This window comes from Ruditapes philippinarum, unplaced genomic scaffold (genome assembly GCF_026571515.1).
Source record: "Ruditapes philippinarum isolate M1 unplaced genomic scaffold, ASM2657151v2 ctg1886_1_1_1_1, whole genome shotgun sequence".
Taxonomy (NCBI): Eukaryota; Metazoa; Mollusca; class Bivalvia; order Venerida; family Veneridae; genus Ruditapes; species Ruditapes philippinarum.
Window position 1 is genome coordinate 1 of NW_026862694.1, and position 18961 is coordinate 18961.

The 18961-nt window shown below is 34.2% G+C and overlaps 1 protein-coding gene across 1 annotated transcript; it reads right to left on the minus strand.

The window, feature by feature from the left end:
* Nucleotides 1-1028: 1028 nt before the first annotated feature.
* Nucleotides 1029-18805, minus strand: LOC132719928 (cap-specific mRNA (nucleoside-2'-O-)-methyltransferase 2-like). The gene is made up of 13 exons (XM_060703886.1): nt 18726-18805; nt 15700-16198; nt 14873-15078; nt 13891-14088; nt 11502-11625; nt 10598-10857; nt 9534-9716; nt 6782-6922; nt 5575-6270; nt 4847-4963; nt 4042-4140; nt 2281-2452; nt 1029-1492 (listed from the first exon to the last, which is right to left on the minus strand). Exons 2-13 carry the CDS (start codon nt 16175-16177, stop codon nt 1380-1382), a joined length of 2787 nt encoding a protein of 928 aa, XP_060559869.1. The 5' UTR covers nt 16178-16198; nt 18726-18805; the 3' UTR covers nt 1029-1379.
* Between the last annotated feature and the right edge of the window lie 156 nt (nt 18806-18961).

The following is an 18961-nucleotide window of genomic DNA, read 5'->3' on the forward strand; positions in this document are numbered from 1 at the left end:
TTTTTTTAAAGTTTTTACTATACTCATATAGGGAAAAATCAAATGACCCCCTGGGGTGGGGCAAATTTTGACCCCAGGGCTTTTATTTGAACAAACTTGGTAGACACTCACTAGAAGATGTTTCATGCCAAATCTAAGCTCTAGCTCTTATGGTTTTTTAAAAGAAGATATTTAAAGTTTTTTCTTTCGGTTGCCATGGCAACCAGAGTTCTGCATGGAATTAAATTCTTTGAACAATTTTTAAAGGTGACCACCAAAGGAACATTCCTGTGAAGTTTGGATGAAATTTGCTTAGTGGTTTATGAGGAGATGTCATTTAAAGTAAAAGTTTACGGACGGACGACGGACGGACGCCGGACGAAAAGCGATCACAAAAGCTCACCCTGTCACTTTGTGACAGGTGAGCTAAAAACACTGAGCAGACCACAAGCTATAAGCTAAATGGCATGTGGGGGGAAAAGAAATTCCTACTTTCTGCTAAGTGAACTGGCTCAACAACATTAACAAATTGAACAACAACATTCTTACAATTTTCTAAACACTTTGCCCATTATGAGTTGTTTTACATGTAAACAATATTTGCTGTTTACCAGCATTATGTTCCCTATGCCATTAGTCCACTTTTTTCTGAATCAAATGGTTTATAAGGAGAAAGAACAGTTCATAAAAATCTATTTCACTTCAAACAAATACATTTTATGTAATATGGTGGTTTTGAACAATTATGCTTTTAATTTGTATTTGAGGCTCAGTGCAGATTAAAATACATGTACAGTTAAAAAAGCATTGAACTCAAAATAAAGCAAATTATCATACACACAAAACAAACTAAAAATCTAATTAATTTGTAGTATTATACAATTACATTAACAATCTAAAAATTTTGAAGGTTAAAAAAAATCATACTAAAAAAAAAAGGCCACAATGTAACTTAGCAACAAAATTTGATGTACCTTAACGCGAAACTATACTCTTCCTTAAAATTTTCAATGTTAAAAATGGGCAATGATTATGTCAATTCCATGTTAGAGTTATGTGTCTTGACTAAAGACCTCCAGTCATACTCCCAAATAAATCTGTAAAGTTTCAACCTATTCCCTTCAATTGTTTTGGCATTACCAACTTTTACACAAAAATTTACTAGAATGTATGTGATGCAGATGCCTGGGTTAGCACAATAGCTCTCTCTATTCTTCAAATAGCCAAGCTTAAAATAAGTCCTCTATGGGTTGCTAAGTGCAACCGCAACCATCTTCCTTCCGTAAGCTAGCTGGGAAGTAAAACTGACACCTGAAGTAAGAAATTTTCTACACTTGGCCATTTTTCCATGTGGTCTTTAACCAAAAGTGTATCTGTATTTTTGAGACTTTAGTCAAAAATCAAGTGTTCATTTTAAGAGAATGTTCTTTTTTCTCTGCATTGATGACAGTTGTTATGAAAGACTGCAGGAGATTCACGTTGGAAATTCGTAGAAACGATGTAAAGTCATCATCTGAAATAAATATATAAACAATAATAAATGTTTAGAATAGAGGGGTTAATGCACCTTTTTTTCACCCCGAGAGCTTCTGCAGTAATAAAGGTGTGTTAGCTCCATTCAAACAAAGGTGAATTAGCATTATTCATGCAAAAGTGCATTAGCACTATTCATGCAAATGTGCATTAGAGCTTCTCTTGCATAGAAGTATATGCCTGATTCTGTAATTCCAGTATTCATAATTTTGTTTTCCCTTTAAAATACTGGTTTTATCTAAAATTCATGTCCTTGTGTGGTGACGTCATTTGACAGTTCTGTTTTGACAACAAAACTACACAGGCCGTCATTATAGTAAAATAATTTTATACATGGTGTCCTGAGCCATGCATATCAAAAAAAGTTACAACAACGGCATGTGTACAAGTGCATTTATCTATAAATATATGATTTCTTCACTGTTAATGAATACCTAAGCATGCAGTTGTTATGGACTACATGTAGGGTAGGTAATAAAATAGTCAAGACATTAAAAGTGACTAAGACAAGAAAATCCCACTCTGTAATTATATAGTAAAACATTTCTTTGGAAAAAGAAAATCTCAAATTAATGAGTGTTTTTTTCCAATCATGTGTACATTCGGAGATCATGGTTATTGAAAGTAACCTTCATATTCTAAAATTTACCCAATATTTGAAATGTTTTATCACTTTCGATCACTGTGTTCTGCTAAATTTATATCACTGAGAAATTTTTAAAGAGTTAAATGTATGACTTAAAGTAGAAATAATATCAAAAGATTTACCTTCTAGTATTGTGAGAACAGGAACTATTTCTAACACTGATTCTGATTGGTCAGAATCTATCATATGACACACCTCTTCTAAATACTGACACAATTTCATTGGACAATGCTGAAAATTGATACACAACAGGTGGCGCTTCAACAGGTTTCCATGGTGATGTACAAACCCAATCTATAAACAAAAACATGCTGCAAATTAATCTTTTAAATTGCATTGCAAGTACATGTACATGATTGAAATAAAAGTAATTCTAATTGGAGGGGCAAGCCACATGAATGTATTGTAGATCTTTTTCAGATAACAAATGTTAATTTGTATGTTTGAGTGTGTTTTTTGCCTTGTTTAACATATTTTTGGTCATATCTCAGCGGTCTTTCCACCTAGGCGGCTTTCCTGTATAACAAACCAATAACTATCAATCTCACAGCAAGTGGCCAACTACTAATCCAACATGATTCTAGATCAGCGGCCATATGCCAATAACGCTTTAAGTCTGAGTTAAAATGTCACAGAGAAATTTCACCTCACACAAGGACTGAAGCAGTGATCCCAGAATTACAAATCAGATAGACCGAAATACAAATGCAGATATCATCATGTCAATGCACTTACACAATATTTCATAAATTTTGCATTGCAAAAAGATTGAATCCCTTGATTACAAATCTGATGCTCTCTCTATTGAACTTAAGCTGATGGACCAGAAAAAGAATGCAAATATCATTATGTGAATGATATTTTAAAATAAGAATATTTCAACATTGTGTCACAGAATTTCTTGCATAACAGATTAAAGATTAGTTCTGGCTTTCAAAATTGTTTTCTTAACTCAGTGCAGATTTAGTGAGAGGATCAATCTCAAAATCACAACATCAAATATTTCTGCAAGATGGCAGCAAAGTGCTGAAGTGTTTTACCTATTGGAAATTGTAAGGAAGTTTATGTTCAAAATTAGTTTTTTATATGTTGTTACTAAGATTATGTATATTTTTATCAACATATGCTTTACTTTACTCCATCGCATGGTGCATGAATTAATACGAGCATGCCAGATTCCTGACACAATAATAGCTGGGCTTTCCCTACGGTATTCTTTTCAGCTGCCTGTCCTGTTAGGGACCTTAAGCTAATTCAAATATTAAAGTGTAAATGTTTTAAACAGAGGCATTCTTTATGTCACCACAATATATATCATGAAGTAATCTTTATTATTACCTGATACCTACTATAAATGTAATTTGGTATTTTTTTTACTGTTTTCTGAAATTCTAAAAACATCAACATTCCCGAACTGTTGACCGGTCAATAGTTTCGACTGTTTCCCTCGCGTGCTCTGAGGATTCCCACTTGAAGCATCCATCGATTTTGATCATAAACCGTGATGTGACATAGAACTTTAAAGTATTAAGTTTAATTATTAACATATGTGCAAAACTATTTTTTCTTCCTATTTTCTTCTGCTAGTACTATTAAAACAGTAGTTGATCAGGTAATAAAACAGTTACTTCATACATGATTTGGGAACAGTCAAACAGTTGTCCCTCGGTGTTGGTGATAGTGTTTTGAACTGCTGCCCTCGCCTACGGCCTTCGGCAACAGTTCAAAACACTACCCCCTCCACCTCGGGCCAACAGTTTGACTGTTCCCAAACCACCTATGAAATAACTGTATACTTATTTTAACAACCTTATGAGATACCTATTATTCTGAGTAAAAAAAAGCTAGTAGTAATAGCATATGAAAAAGCATTAACTTCTTACCTCTCTGAAGGTTCTATAAAGAATATAGACAAGTCCGGCAGTAAACCTGCTCAAACACGTTCCCATCTCTATAATAACATAGTCAGAGGAATTACATGTCTGAAATATATATTTTCATATTTAAGTTTAACTGTGTACATTTAACAAGAACTGTAGGTAGGACAGCATGCTCTACTTTTCTCAGTGCTAGATAGTAAAACAAGAGCCTGGATAAATGTAAAATTTCTTAAGTTCAAAAAAGGTCATAATTCTGTCAAAAATCCATGTTAAAATTTTGGACCTTAAAAAGTGACCTAATATGCTCTTAAATCAGTGAGTGAAGTTTCAACCAATTCCTTTAAGTAGTTTTTAAGATACCAAATTGCACGAAAAAAAACAAATTAAGTTTCTGACACTGACACCAGTGTGAGTACAATAGTTCCCAATATTCTTTGAATAGACAAGCTAAAAACCGTTCTTTAGGCAGACATGTGGCAATGCTGTTAGGTTTATTATTATTCATCATTGGCCCAGATCAATTTAAACTTTTAAAATGTTTACAGGTAAAGAGGGACATTTACAAATGGCTAAAAAGGCATGGTTTTATTTCACATTTGCATGAAATAAACATATAAATGGCCAGTTTTTACCTCACATAGCCTTTACAGGCTTAAGCAGGTCTAATACTGTTCAATGTTTGTAGATGAGTCACTGACAATTCAAGGTTGAGTTGCTAACAAGATTTTTATGTTGTCAAAGACTAGTATATAAACACTACTTAGGTGTACAATATTGTTCCTGTGAAAACAAATTTGTAACTACTAACCTTAATTATATCATGTACAACAGCCAATAAATCTTTGTCCTCTACAAGTTCAAACCTGTGACAGACCTTCCTAGAACCAAGTGCATACAGTCTCACAGTTATTCCACTACTACAACCCTGTACAATACAACCAATATACATGTATATATTTACGTTCTTAGTTATTTATCAAAAATGGGAAGGATATCTGTAGAACATAGTGCACAAAATGGGAAGGATATCTGTAGAACATAGTGCACAAAATGGGAAGGATATCTGTAGAACATAGTGCATAAAATGGGAAGGATATCTGTAGAACATAGTGCACAAAACCTTGTAAGAACAATTATCAGATTTAGCAATTAAATGTTAAAACATATTAAAACATTTTTAAACCTTAGCCTGTGGGCAGAAAGATTGTACAAATGCAGGTGCATGCTGTCTCATCTGTTTGCTATTCAGTCAGTAGTTATTTTGAAAGTTTCCCTAAAATGTTGAATAGTTTTGTCAACATTAAAAGACATATGAAGAAGTCAATTTACCAAATCAATATTTATCTTAGTAACAGTTAAAAACCTCTTATTGTAGGTTTTTAAATTGTTAACAATACATATATTCCTGTGTTAACAAAAGCGCAAACAAAAAATACAGGAAGACTAGATATAAAAATTTAGTCTCTTCCTGAAATAGTACAACATTCAAAATCATGAAAACAATGGTCCAACTATCAAAGTTTAGGATATAAATACCTGCTTGGAAAGTTCTTCTAATACAGGTGAACCACCTTTGACACAGGTACATGTAAATCTTGGAGCATCTCCTCCGATCGACATAACATTATCGGTTTTTGTCTCTACAGAGTCTGTATTGCATGCACATGTGGAATCACTTGTCCTCCCATCATTTATATCTTTATAACCATTACTACAAGTGTTAAGTGTCATTTCTTCACTTCTTACATCATCCACTTCGACAATCTCCCCTGTATTGTTACTGGCTGAGCATTCCTGTACAGGAATTTGAGCACTTGAAACAGTTTTATCACCATCATTGTTTATACAGTCATTACAAGCTGTGGTACCTATTTTCTCTTTACTTTCATCATTAACTTCACCCATCTGTCCTGTATCAATGCCAGCCCCATTTTTATCATTAACAATACTAGCACCTAAAACTTCATTATCAGTAGCTGCGGCTTTGCCATCAGTATCAGTTACATTGTCACAAAGATTTACAGATTTACCAGCTACTTCATTACCACTATCACAACCAGGCTGTACAGTTTGCTGTGATAGTTTGACAGTGACCATATTATCGGGATTAGACTGTAGCTGTTGTGATGGTTTATCGTTGTAATACTGTATAGTGTCTAACAGTATCTCTCTCAGCTTTGATGCTACTTTCATCACAAAGTCTGCATCTGCTACAGTCTGTTCTGCCAGCCACTAAAAGATACATGTATATTAGGTTTTAGCAAAACAAATAAAATAATAATTTCAAGCAAGCTAGATCTTTAGGTTATAAACTTTTTTTTCGTGAGATCAGTCTTGACTTTCAGGATTTTAATTGGTCTTGGTACATTCAGTATCTATTTCTGACCAATCAAAGTCCTGAGATCTGAGTTTAAGCCGGAAAAATTTCTTTATAACCTAGAACCAAGACCTTGAGATATCTTCAAATAAAGGTCAATTAAAAACCTGTGCACATTTTTAAATGAGAGAATACAATGACATATAAATTTTGTAAAAAAAGAAAATATATCAGGGTTTTAAGAAAGAAAAGTATTATTATGTACTTTTTTCAAAAATGTGTCAGTTTAGTGTCCAATCAAATTATCTACATTAAATATCCGTATTAGTAAGTAACTTCAATTGAATGTTTTATCTTGAGCCTAAACAAAAAATCTCCTAAATTAACACACACAGGTTTTAGTGATATCAATCAGTTGCTACCAACCTTTGAGTTTTTGACAATTTCATGTGTTCTATGTAGGTAAAATCCATGACAAAATCTGGAACTCTGTATACTGTCTACTTGTTTACCCTTCAATATCTGGTATGTATCCAAATCTTTCTCTGACATCATATTATGTTGACACTGTTAAACATTAACAAAATATGTCACATCAAAATGAATTTCTGGAGGATTAATTAACGGGACTGCACTTTTTCAAGATTTGTACAAGATATGCTAAACAAAAACTGTTGCTGGGACAATGTGCTCGACTTTTCTCAATGCTTGATAGTAAAACAAGAGCCTGGATAATGTATAACTTTAAAAGTTCAGAAAGGACCACAATTCTGTCAAAATTCATTTTAGAGTTATGAGCCTTAAAAAGCAACCTCCTATTATGCTCTCAATTAAGTATGTGAAGTTTCAACCCATTCCTTTTAGTAGTTTTGAAGAAACCAACTTGCATGCAAAAATTTACCCAAAGTGTGATGCCAAAAGTGTGATGCCGACACATAGGTCAGCACAATAGCTCTCCCTATTCTTTGAATAGTGAAGCTAAAAATCTTGTTGATAATTTGTAAAAAAGCATGATTTTTAAAAATCTCAAAGGGTCAGGATCAAAACAAGAGCTGTCACACTGTCAATTATTCTTAGTGCTCAATCATGTCAATAGTAAACAAGAACCATCCAGAAATTGTCAAAGTTCACAAAGGTTTATGGGTGTTAAAAAGTGACTTCCAATTTTGATGCAGAAAACATGTGTCATGTCCTCAGGTTTTCAAGATATACTTAAACTTTGTAATACAAGGGTGAGTATGTTAGTCCCAATTTCTCAAAGCTTACAAGAACACAACAAGCAGCGTAAATATAGGCAACAACTATCAATAACCAATTTTGACAAAAATAATCCACGTTAAACAAGAGGGCCATGATGGCCCTGAAGTCGCTCACCTGTATATAGGCCCCTGGAGCGGGGCCAGTTTAAACCCCAGGGCTTTTATTTGAACAAATTTGGTAGAAACCCATTAGAAGATGTTTCATGCTAAACATCTAAGGTCTAGCTTGTTGGGTTTTTTAAAAGAAGATTTTTCAAGTTTTTTCTTTACACATATAGATAAAAACAATGACACACCTAGGGCAGGGCCAGTTTTGACCCCAGGGCTTTTATTTGAACAATCTTTGTAGACACTTACTAGAAAATGTTTCATGCTTAATATCTAAACTCTAGCTATTGGGGTTTTTTCAAAGAAGATTTTTTAGTTTTTGCTATTCACATATAAGGAAAATTAATGTCCCCGGGACGGGGCCAATTTTGACCTCAGGGCTTTTATTTGAATAAACTTGGTAGACATTCACTAGAAGATGCTTCTTGCTTAATATCTAAACTCTAGCTATTTGAGTTTTTTCAAAGAAGATTTTTTAAGTTTTTGTTATACACATATAAGGAAAATGAATGACCCCGGGGCGGGGCCAATTTTGACCACAGGGCTTTTATTTGAACAAACTGGGTAGACACTCACTAGAAGATGTTTCATGCTTACTATCTAAACTCTAGCTATTTGTTTTTTTTTTCAAAAAAGTTTTTCAAGTTTTTGCTATACACATATAAGGAAAATCAATGACCCCCTGGGCGGGGCCAATTTTGACCCCAGGGCTCATATTTGAACAAACTTGGTAGACATCCATTAGAACATGTTTCATGCTAAATATCTTAGCTCTAGCTCTTTCGGTTCTTTAAAAGAAGATTTTTTAAGTTTTTACTATATGCATATAGGGAAAATCAATGACCCCCTGGGGCGGGGCCAATTTTGACCCCAGGGCTTTTATTTGAACAAACTTGGTAGACACCCATTAGAACATGTTTCATGCTAAATATTTAAGCTCTAGCTCTTTGGGTTCTGTAACAGAAGATTTTTTAAGTTTTTACTATATGCATATAGAGAAAATCAATGACCTCCTGGGGCGGGGCCAATTTTGACCCCAGGGCTTTTATTTGAACAATCTTTATAGACACTCACTAGAAGATGTTTCATGCCAAATATCTTAGCTCTAGCTTTTTGGGTTCTTTAAAAGAAGATTTTTTAAGTTTTTACTATATGCATATAGGGAAAATCAATGACCCCCTGGGGCGGGGCCAATTTTGACCCCAGGGCTTTTATTTGAAAAAAACTTGGCAGACACTCACTAGAAGATATTTCATGCCAAATATCTAAGCTCTAGCTCTTTGGGTTTTTTAAAAGAAGATATTTAAAGTTTTTTCTTTCGGTTGCCATGGCAACCAGAGTTCGGCATGGAATTAAATTCTTTGAACAATTTTTAAAGGTGACCACCAAAGAAACATTCCTGTGAAGTTTGGATGAAATTGGCTTAGTGGTTTATGAGGAGATGTCATTTAAAGCAAAAGTTTACGGACGGACGGACGGACGGACGGACGACGGACGGACGCCGGACAAAAAGCGATCACAAAAGCTCACCCTGTCACTTTGTGACAGGTGAGCTAAAAAGGGCATAACACCAAAGTTATTGCTTGCAGACTTATGTCCCATGACTACTAACTGCACCTTGTCATGATAAGCAAGTATTCCAAGTTTCATGTTGTTACCTTTTAAAATGTTTCAATAATGGGCTAATTAAATTTTTTGCAAACAGGGATTATAATAACTCGACTTTTTCTTCAAAGCAGACAAGCTAAAAATAACAACAGAAGCCCAATAATGTAAGATAAAATTTTCAAAACAATTATATCTTTAGGTACCTGAATCCACAGTGAGTTATCTGGCCTGTTAACTTCATCTTCATAAGTCTCTATTTTACAGATCTTCTGTTGCCATGGTAATGTAGATAATTCTTGTCTCTCACAAAAACTACCTGTAAACTTTCCCTCTAATTTGACTTTTGCTGAAAATTCTGTAGTCCAGCTGGAAGCATGCTTCCTTCTCTATTATACCAAAATAACATAAAAAATCTACTTTACATGGACTCCACTGAGGTTGTTTGGAAGTATTTTTTACATGACAGGTCTGAACGTAATCTGAACGTAATGACAGGACTGAAAAGTATTTTTTACATGACACGACTGGAAGTAATTTTTAAATGACAGGACTGGAAATTATATTCACATGACAGTACTGGAAGTAATTTCTACATCTACATTCTACATTTTACATGACAGTACTGGAAGTAATTTCTACATCTACATTCTACATTTTACATGACAGTGCTGGAAGTAATTTCTACATGACAGTACAGGAAGTAATTTCTAAATCTACATTTTACATGACAGTACTGGAAGTAATTTCTACATCTACATTTTACATGACAGTACTGGAAGTAATTTCTACATCTACATTTTACATGACAGTGCTGGAACTAATTTCTATGTGACAGTACTGGAAGTAATTTCTACATCTACATTCTACATTTTACATGACAGTGCTGGATAGAATTTCTACATGACAGTACTGGAAGTAATTTCTATATGATAATCCTGGAAGTAATTTTTACATGACAGGACAGGAAGTTATTTTTACATGACAGGATTGGAAGTAATTCTTACATGACAGGATAATTTTACATGACAGTGCTGAAAGTAATTTCTACATGACAGTACTGAAAGTAATTTCTATATGACTGTACTGGAAGTAATTTTTACATGACTTTTTTAAATTACTTTCTGTGTTCACTTTACAATATTTTACTTCTATATGCATTTTCATTAAGATTAGCATTAGTCTGAAGACAAATGACAAGAAGAAAATGTCAAAATTTAATGAGCGTTGGAGATATCAAATGGTTTTAACAATACGAAAATCAATTTACCTTAGGTAATTTCATTAACCTAGCACCATACTGCATTGGTTTTATATCATACTTATTGAAAAAGCATTCCATACAGAAATCTTTCTGCTCCTCGACCTTTGACCTTTCATCGTCTGTCATGACATTGAGAAGGTCAAGGTTACGTTGTATTGTAGACATCTGACAGTCTTTGAAGAACTGTACATAGTGTGAATGTTGGTCTAGAAATGACAAAGGTATTTCATCTTGGGAAAATAAACAACCCGCAGGTTCATTATCACCTGAAATAAAAAAAAATTGATCCAAGTCCATTACCACAATTAGTTTGCTTGTGTAGGAATCTATAAGCTTATAGATACAGTCTCAAATCTGTGTCTGAAACCAACCAGTACTAAGCAATGAGTGTAAAGTGTTTTGCTCAAGGAAGCAATAGCTTGACCCTGACCGGGTTTGAACCGAAGTGGCTAACCACTTGGCCATGCCATCACTTCTATCAATGTTTAATAGTTACTGTCAAGCTCTTATGATACAAAACAACCTCTAAGTTCCCCTCTTTTAATTTTCTATTTTATTGTTGTGTCTAAAGAAATACAAGGCCATTATGATAATTTTCTAGGTAATATCAATGAACTTTCTTAAAACTTGTTGAAAAATATAAATGCATAAAAATAAGATGAGAATAAAACTTGCAGTGATAAATATGTCATTGGGAGACAGGGCTCTACAATACTATTACAGAGATGGGGTTGGGGGTAGGGAGGTGGGACCAAATGGTAATTTATTAATATTACTCTAATCATTCCAACATTAGACATGTGTGTGTAGTGCATATTATATTATACATATTACTTTTTAAGAATAAATAAACTAAAACATGTATTTTCGACACTAAGAGGTTTCAAATTCAAGAAAAAAATTTAATTACCAAAGTATGCTGGTGTCACATTTTGTAGGAAACTTTCACAGCATTGTCTTCCTTTGAACACCTGACCTATCACATATACTTCAGAGTTACCTCCTTTACTTGTACAAGGCTTAAAAACTTCAACCTGGGGATGAAAAAACAATTATTTACTATCAGTTTTCATCAAAATAATCTAATTTTCCAAATTCCTTGAAAGAATTTAAAACAAAATTTTTGTCATGAAAACTCTATGTACTTTAAATGTTTATAAAGGATTCAAACTGCTATTTTCAATGATATTTTGGTTCAAAATATTTATTTACGCTCGATTGCAAAACAAGTTCTTGCAACACTTTTGAGTACGCTTCCTGTAACCAACCAGTACTGGTGTCAAATGCAGAAACTTGGCTAGACACGATTACACATGATCCCTGGGTTGAGAGACAGACACCTTAATCACTAGGCCGCCGTTCCCCTTAATATTTTAAAATAATATTTTGCTAATTTGTAGTATTCCAATATTTGTCTTGTTAAGAGGACAGTTGTTGTAAGCAACAAAACAAAAAGTTAACTAGACCTATCACTGAAGGTGATTAATACCCCCACCAGCAACTTTGACTTTTGAAAAATAACTTGTCTGAAGAAAAATTTGAACTTAACCTACAGTAAATAAAGTATCATTAGCACTGTGTACAAAGAATTATTTCAATTTATCGCAATCCCAACCAGGATATTGATATAAGCTTGCTATATACCAAGTTTGATTACAATATCTCATTTCTAACCCTAGTAATTGTCCAGAAACCATTTTTCTATTTTTAGTAACTGTGACCTTGAACCAAGGGGGTCCAAATGCAATACCAAGTGCGGTCTTCATGTAAGCTTGCTAAACACCAAGTTTGATTACAATTTCTCATTCCTAACTCTATTAATTGTCCAGAAATCATTTTTCTTTTTTTTAGTAACAGTGACCTTGACCTAGACCCCAGGGGATCCAAATGCAATACCGACTGCTGTCTTCATGTAAGCTTGCTATACACCAAGTTTGATTACAATATCTCATTCTTAACTTTAGTAATTGTCCGGAAAGCATTTTTCTATTTTTAGTAACGGTTTTGTTTGTTTTGGGTTTTACGTCACATCAACAGAGGATGTAATTTACATTGACCCTTAAGCATTTCATTTGTTTTGTTTTTTATTTGATTGGGTTTATGTCACACCGACACAGTATAGGTCATATCGCGACGTTCCAGCTTTACTGGTGGAGGAAGACCTCAGGTGCCCTTCTGTGCATTATTTCAGGCACGAACGGGCACCCGAGTAGAACCACCGACGTTCCGTAAGCTAGCTGGATAGCTTCCTCACATGAAAGAATCCAAAGTCCCTGTCGGGATTCGAACCCACAACGGTGAGGGGCAAGTGGTTTGAAGTCAACGCTTTAGTAACGGTGACCTTGACCTTGGCCCCAGGGGATCAAGATGCAATACCAACCAGGATATTGATATAAGCTTCCTATATACCAAGTTTGATTACAATATCTCATTCGTAACTTAAGTTATTGTCCTAACTTAGGTTATTGTCCGGAAACCATTTTTTCTATTTCTAGTAACGGTGATCTTGACCCTGGCCCCTGGGGGTCCAGATGCAATACCAACCGGGGTTTCCACATAAAGCTTGCTATATACCAAGTTTGATTACAATATCTCATTCCTAACTTTAGTTATTGTCCGGAAACCATTTTTCTATTTATAGTAATGGTGACCTTGACCTTGGCCCCAAGGGGTCCAGATGCAATACTAACCGGGGTTTCCACATAGGGTTGCTGTACACCAAGTTTGATTACAATATCTCATTCCTAACTTTAGTTATTGTCTGGAAACCATTTTTCTATTTTTAGTAACGGTGACCTTGACCTTGGCCCCAGGGGGTCCAGATGCAATACCAACCGTGGGTCTTCATATAAGCTTGCTATATACCAAGTTTGATAACAATATCTCATTCCTAACTTAAGTTATTGTCCGGAAACCATTTTTCTATTTTTAGTAACGGTGACCTTGACCTTGACCCCAGGGGGTCCAAATGCAATACCAACCAGGGTTTCCACATAAGGTTGTTATATACCAAGTTTGATTACAATACCTCACTCCAAACTCTAGTTATCGTCCGGAAACCATGATGTGGACGGACCGACCGACCAACCAACCGACCGACCGACCGACCGACAAGCTGACTCCTATATACCTCCCCTAAACTTCCTTTGTGGGGGTATAATAATTAGCTAGATTCACTTAATTTTGTTTTGTCCAGTATTGCCTTGAATTATCACTGGTGAAAAGACATCAACAATCCAACGTACTTCTATTACATTTCCAGTAGTATTCTAAAAAGGATACTGTTATAAACAAATTACCTTTTCAAATACACAGTTAAGCAAGTACATCAAGCTTATGGCCTTGCACTCAAACAAGGTGAACATTTTCACAACAAGAGTGCCCCCTGGTGACAGAATATGAAGAGCTGTCAAGACTTCACAATGCTGCAGACGTGATACGACGTTCTCTTGTTCCGCTGGATCACCTTGACAATCTATACTCCCGTCTGCTGTTACCTAGCAACAGAAAGAGTGCTGAAATACTGTAATATGCAGGTACATTGAGGTACTAGATGGCATTAAGGTAATTACAGAGAAGAACAGAAATTTGATTATATTGTTTATAAACACTTAAATATCTTAAAGAGACATTGGTAACATCTATTTAAATATCATTTCAAGATAATCAAAAAAAGTTTTGCGAACAAGTTTTTTTTAATAAAATTCTATATTTCAAAATCTGACCAGAAAATAATTTACTCGCCAATCCAAGAGACAGCATGCTTTTACCCTTGACCTTTTGATCTGAAGATTCTATTTGTAAAACAGCCTTCAAACAAGTATTATTTCCACAAAAAATTCCAGCTTTACTGCTCTTTATTAACAGTACATGATAGCCTCCATGAACTTTACCTAACCTTTTAAGTTCAAACAAGTTTGGTCAAATTCCATGATGTTTTTACTTTCTCCTATATTTTTACCCTAAATGACCCACTATGAAAATAAAACACTCTAAACCATTTTTTATGTAGACTTGATCAATGGATGTGGTCTCTTCATATGGTGCTTCTTTGATTTTAAACTTGAAATCAAAAAATTATTCTAGCTTGTTGAATATATAATAAAAGCAAACATTCTTACAAAGTTTGAAGCTAAAACAATCACCACTGTTAATTGTTAAAAAGCGAACAGTGGACCAATAAATGATCTTTACAGATTATTTGAGTACTAAATACTCTTGTGAGTAAAATCATATTGGTCAATATAAAAAAACATGTAATTCATATACAAATTTAATTACCAAATCAACTTTATTATTGGCAAGCTTTCCCTGTAACCCTTTAAGATTTACTGCAGACATCAAATTTCCGGTGTTATCCTCGCCAAAATACCAGTTGCCATAGCTACTGCGTATGAATACATCCTCGTCAATCATCTGACCTATATTGTTGCCCTCGTAATATGGATTCAAAGTCGTTGCTAACCACATCCAGTCGCCAGCATATTCTTATATAATATAAAAAAAAAATTCATTTAAAGCGGGACCCTTTTCAGTACATGACTGTACATTGTAAGAATAATCCCACAGTATAACCTCTTCAGAGCAATTACCTAAGGGAGACAAAGATTTTGGCCACTGCTGAGAGGTGGTGCTTTAGAAAGGTAAAATTTATTGTAAATGTTTACTTTCAGAAGAAATAATACTGGTTGCTATAAAGAGGTGACCGTTCTACAGAGGGTTGCTCTGCAGCATTATATTGTATTAGTTTACAGCAGAAAAATTATAAATTCTGAATAATTTCTAAATTAAGCATATTATTAGCTTTTATAAATAAGTTAAAACCTCAGATATAGTATATTTATCTAAATAAATTCATGCGATAAATTATAAACTACCATGGTCATATGGCCACTTCCAAGCTGCTAGAGCCAGAACCAGTGTCCTAGCATACAAAATTTTAGGCACAATGCATTTCCACCTTCTAAACTATCAGAATAGTCAAATTTTCTCATCAAATACCAAAATTTATTTAGTTAAGTTTTATTTCTGTATTTTCAGTTAAGTTTTGTTCCTATATATTAAGCAATTTAACAGATGATAGTGCTTTTATCATAAAATCTTCTTACCATGTGTAAACAGAAAGTGATTCAGGCTAGTTACAAAGGCACCCGGTGCTTCACAGAGATGTACAGTAACTAGTGACTCCATGTTGGCTACGTTCACGTATGTTGAAGCTATCTCGTAAAACTTGCACCAGGCTTGTGTACACAGCTCTGGCCTTAGCTGGTTCCTAATTCCCGGAGCAATATTTCCTGCAAGATTTACAAGTCGAGTATGCTCATGCCAGGTTATCATATCCTTGTCATTGAGTTCATTTTTTAACGTATTTAATTCATTTTTCATCGACACATACTCTTCAATCTTCCATTCCTCACATATCTTCCAGTCACAACTAGCTCTTAATTCATAGTCCTCCTTCTTCTCATAACTGATCTTTTTTTCAAAGAGGCTCTTTATAAAATTCTGAATGTTGCTAGGCAACTGTGTTCTGTTATCTGATATTCGTCTTTTTCTTTTACGGGAGGTCACTTCCAAAAAGTCCATGGTTTCTCTCAAGATGTCAATCTGAAATACACAGTTATTGAATCTGATAAACAGTTTTTATTAAAACATACAGATTATTTCTAAAATATTATAACAATAGCACCACAAGTGGGGATCATGCTTGACTTATTCCTATTTTCAAAGGCAAACACATAAGAGGGAGAACATTGTGGTGAAGGAATTATCATCATTTTTTTTCTCAGAAATTTAATCAAAATTTTGCATAAGGCCTTGATGTTAGTCATTTTAAGGTTTACAACAAACTTGAATAATTCAACATGTTTGTTCTGTCATAAGCTTTTTTTTCTCAAAGTTGAATCACATGTGTATAAGAATAAGAATCCTTTATGTGGTATAGGATTTATAAAGCTGACATTTACTTAAGATATAGCCGAATCTAGAAATATTCAAGCAAAATTCAATAATTTGATCTTAAAGGTCAAGGTATTTCTGAGTGTAGTTCAAATTAACAATTTAACAAGGTAAAAATTCTCCATGAGATTGACATTGATCTTGGACATCATTGAGCCTAATGGTCATTAATTTTGTCTCTCGTCCGATTCAGATATCATGTAGGATTGGTAATCAGCCAGTGCCACTCACTAGTGATGGAAATCGGATGAAATTTGTCCCAATCGATCATCGGTTCAGTCGGATGGGACATAATCGATAACTTTTCGAATAAAGTCGCGTTAAAAAGAAAGAGGGAAGTAACATTTCTTCCCATAGTACTTGATTATATTTAGTAACATGAACTTCATTTAGCATTTTTCGACACAGTTTTAACCTTATATAGTCATATTTTTACGAAATAGATTTTATTTTTCAATGGATGTCAAATAATAACATTCACATCACATTATATTACTATTGTTTACATCACTTATTGATTCTGTTCAACTCCAAATTGTCTCTGAGATGATGTTTTGCGATCGGCGAGGTGTTCCTAAAATAATATTACCGTCAGAATTAATTCCCTTTGATACTTTAAACATTTTCCACGACGTCGGGGAACAAATTTTTGTGAATCGATTATTGTCGCTTTACATAACAGTAACTGATTATCGGCGACCTGCGACAATCGGAACATCACTACCACTCACCAAGAAATTTGTAATTACAATGTACTAGTAATCCAGGTAAGGTGGTTAGGCTGTTTGTCTGCCAAGATTAATGTTAACATTTTTGAGTCTGCAATCTTTATTTTATTGAGCCTTGATTGTAAATAAAACTGCTTGTTTCAATTAAGAAATGCTTTCAAACGAAAATTATAAATGAGAAAGATGCTCCACATCTGTTAGTAAGATACATGTACTTGACAGATGAGAAGGGTGGAGGCACTTGAAACACCAAATGATACAATAATTCAAAACCAAAAAATTAATGGTATCCGACTTCCACGATCAGAGGCTTTACCTACTTTCATACTATTGTCATGGTTCAGAACTTCAGAACTGTTCACTAATAAGGGGAGAAGATGTGTAAGTGGCCTGATAGCTCAGTCGGTATAGAGCCACAGAAGGGTATTCTGAGGGTCCCTGTATTCTGAGGGTACCTGGTTATAGTCCCAGTCAGGCTTCCAATTTTTCTCACCGTGACATTTAGCGCCAAACATGGGGCCATGACTGGAAAAAGCTCAGCGTTTAATTTACATTGCTCTGTAACTCTGTGAAATCGGAGGACGAATTTCAATATAGCAGGAGAGTACCCTGTGACACCATTTTTTCACGGGGAAGTCAAAGTCCGGGCCCGCCAAGCCGGCCCGGGCTTTGGTTTGCCCGGCTATAGACTACACGTGTATATTTAAAAGAAAATCAAATAAAAAAAAAAACAATTAAAAAATATATAAAATTCTATAACTTTCAATGAAATTTTAAGTGTCAGATCAATTTGGGCGCCGCCATTTTCAATGTAACTCAATGTTATAAGGCGGGGTATTCCGATAACGAAACAATCGCAACTTTTCAGATTAATAATAATCGTCGAGTGTTCCGAATGAAAACAGAAGCGGGTATATATAATACCGAATGACACCGTTAAAACGGAAAAAATGAAAGGATTTTTTACCGACTTCCCCGTTCATAGGCTTTGCCTAATTTCATATTACATATTTTAATTTACTTTTCAACTTTCTTGAGTGGCTGCCTTGACATGTGGACTGTCCATGCCATTGCGATGGGTTTGACAGAAAAGGAAGATAGATAGAGTAAAGCTAAAAGCTATTCATGTTATAATAAGAAAACATATTAAAACTATGCACCATTATAATATTTGCTTTGTAGCTCTTGTCAGAAGAAACAAAATATATAAAAAGCAAAATCATCGTTATAGGATTAATGTAACATATAAAGTAGAACAAATTGTGACAATATTATCATTACTATAAAGTGGGGCGAGTTATTTTGTTACGAAACGTATTTGGGCGAATCGCGTTAAAGAATCTTCTCTCACGTGAAAGTTATCTTCCGCCTCAAATAAAATAGTAAATCAATTTAAAGATAAACATATATATCTCTCTTCATCAATCAACAGTATATGTCTCACATACAGTGTTTTATTTCGCAGTCCTGATTTTTTTTTACTATCGCGAATACTGATGACAAAATAATAATAGCTAGCAACTTTTCTGTTAGTGTTAAGTACGAACATAAATTTATTCAATGTCTTCCAAATTCACATACCTTTACGTTATCAAGAGAACACATATAAATAAATATTAATTTATCTACATTTAGGAATATCTGACATTATTGTCGACAATTCAACAAAAATAAAAAAAAAAAT

Coding starts and splice junctions, on each gene's coding strand:
- LOC132719928 (XM_060703886.1), bottom strand. CDS start 16,177: ATGGACTTTTTGGAAGTGACCTCCCGTAAAAGAAAAAGACGAATATCA. Junction 2,453..4,041: donor TTTATAGAACCTTCAGAGAG/GTAAGAAGTTAA, acceptor TTTTGTTTATAG/ATTGGGTTTGTACATCACCA. Junction 1,493..2,280: donor TGTTCTCACAATACTAGAAG/GTAAATCTTTTG, acceptor TATTTATTTCAG/ATGATGACTTTACATCGTTT.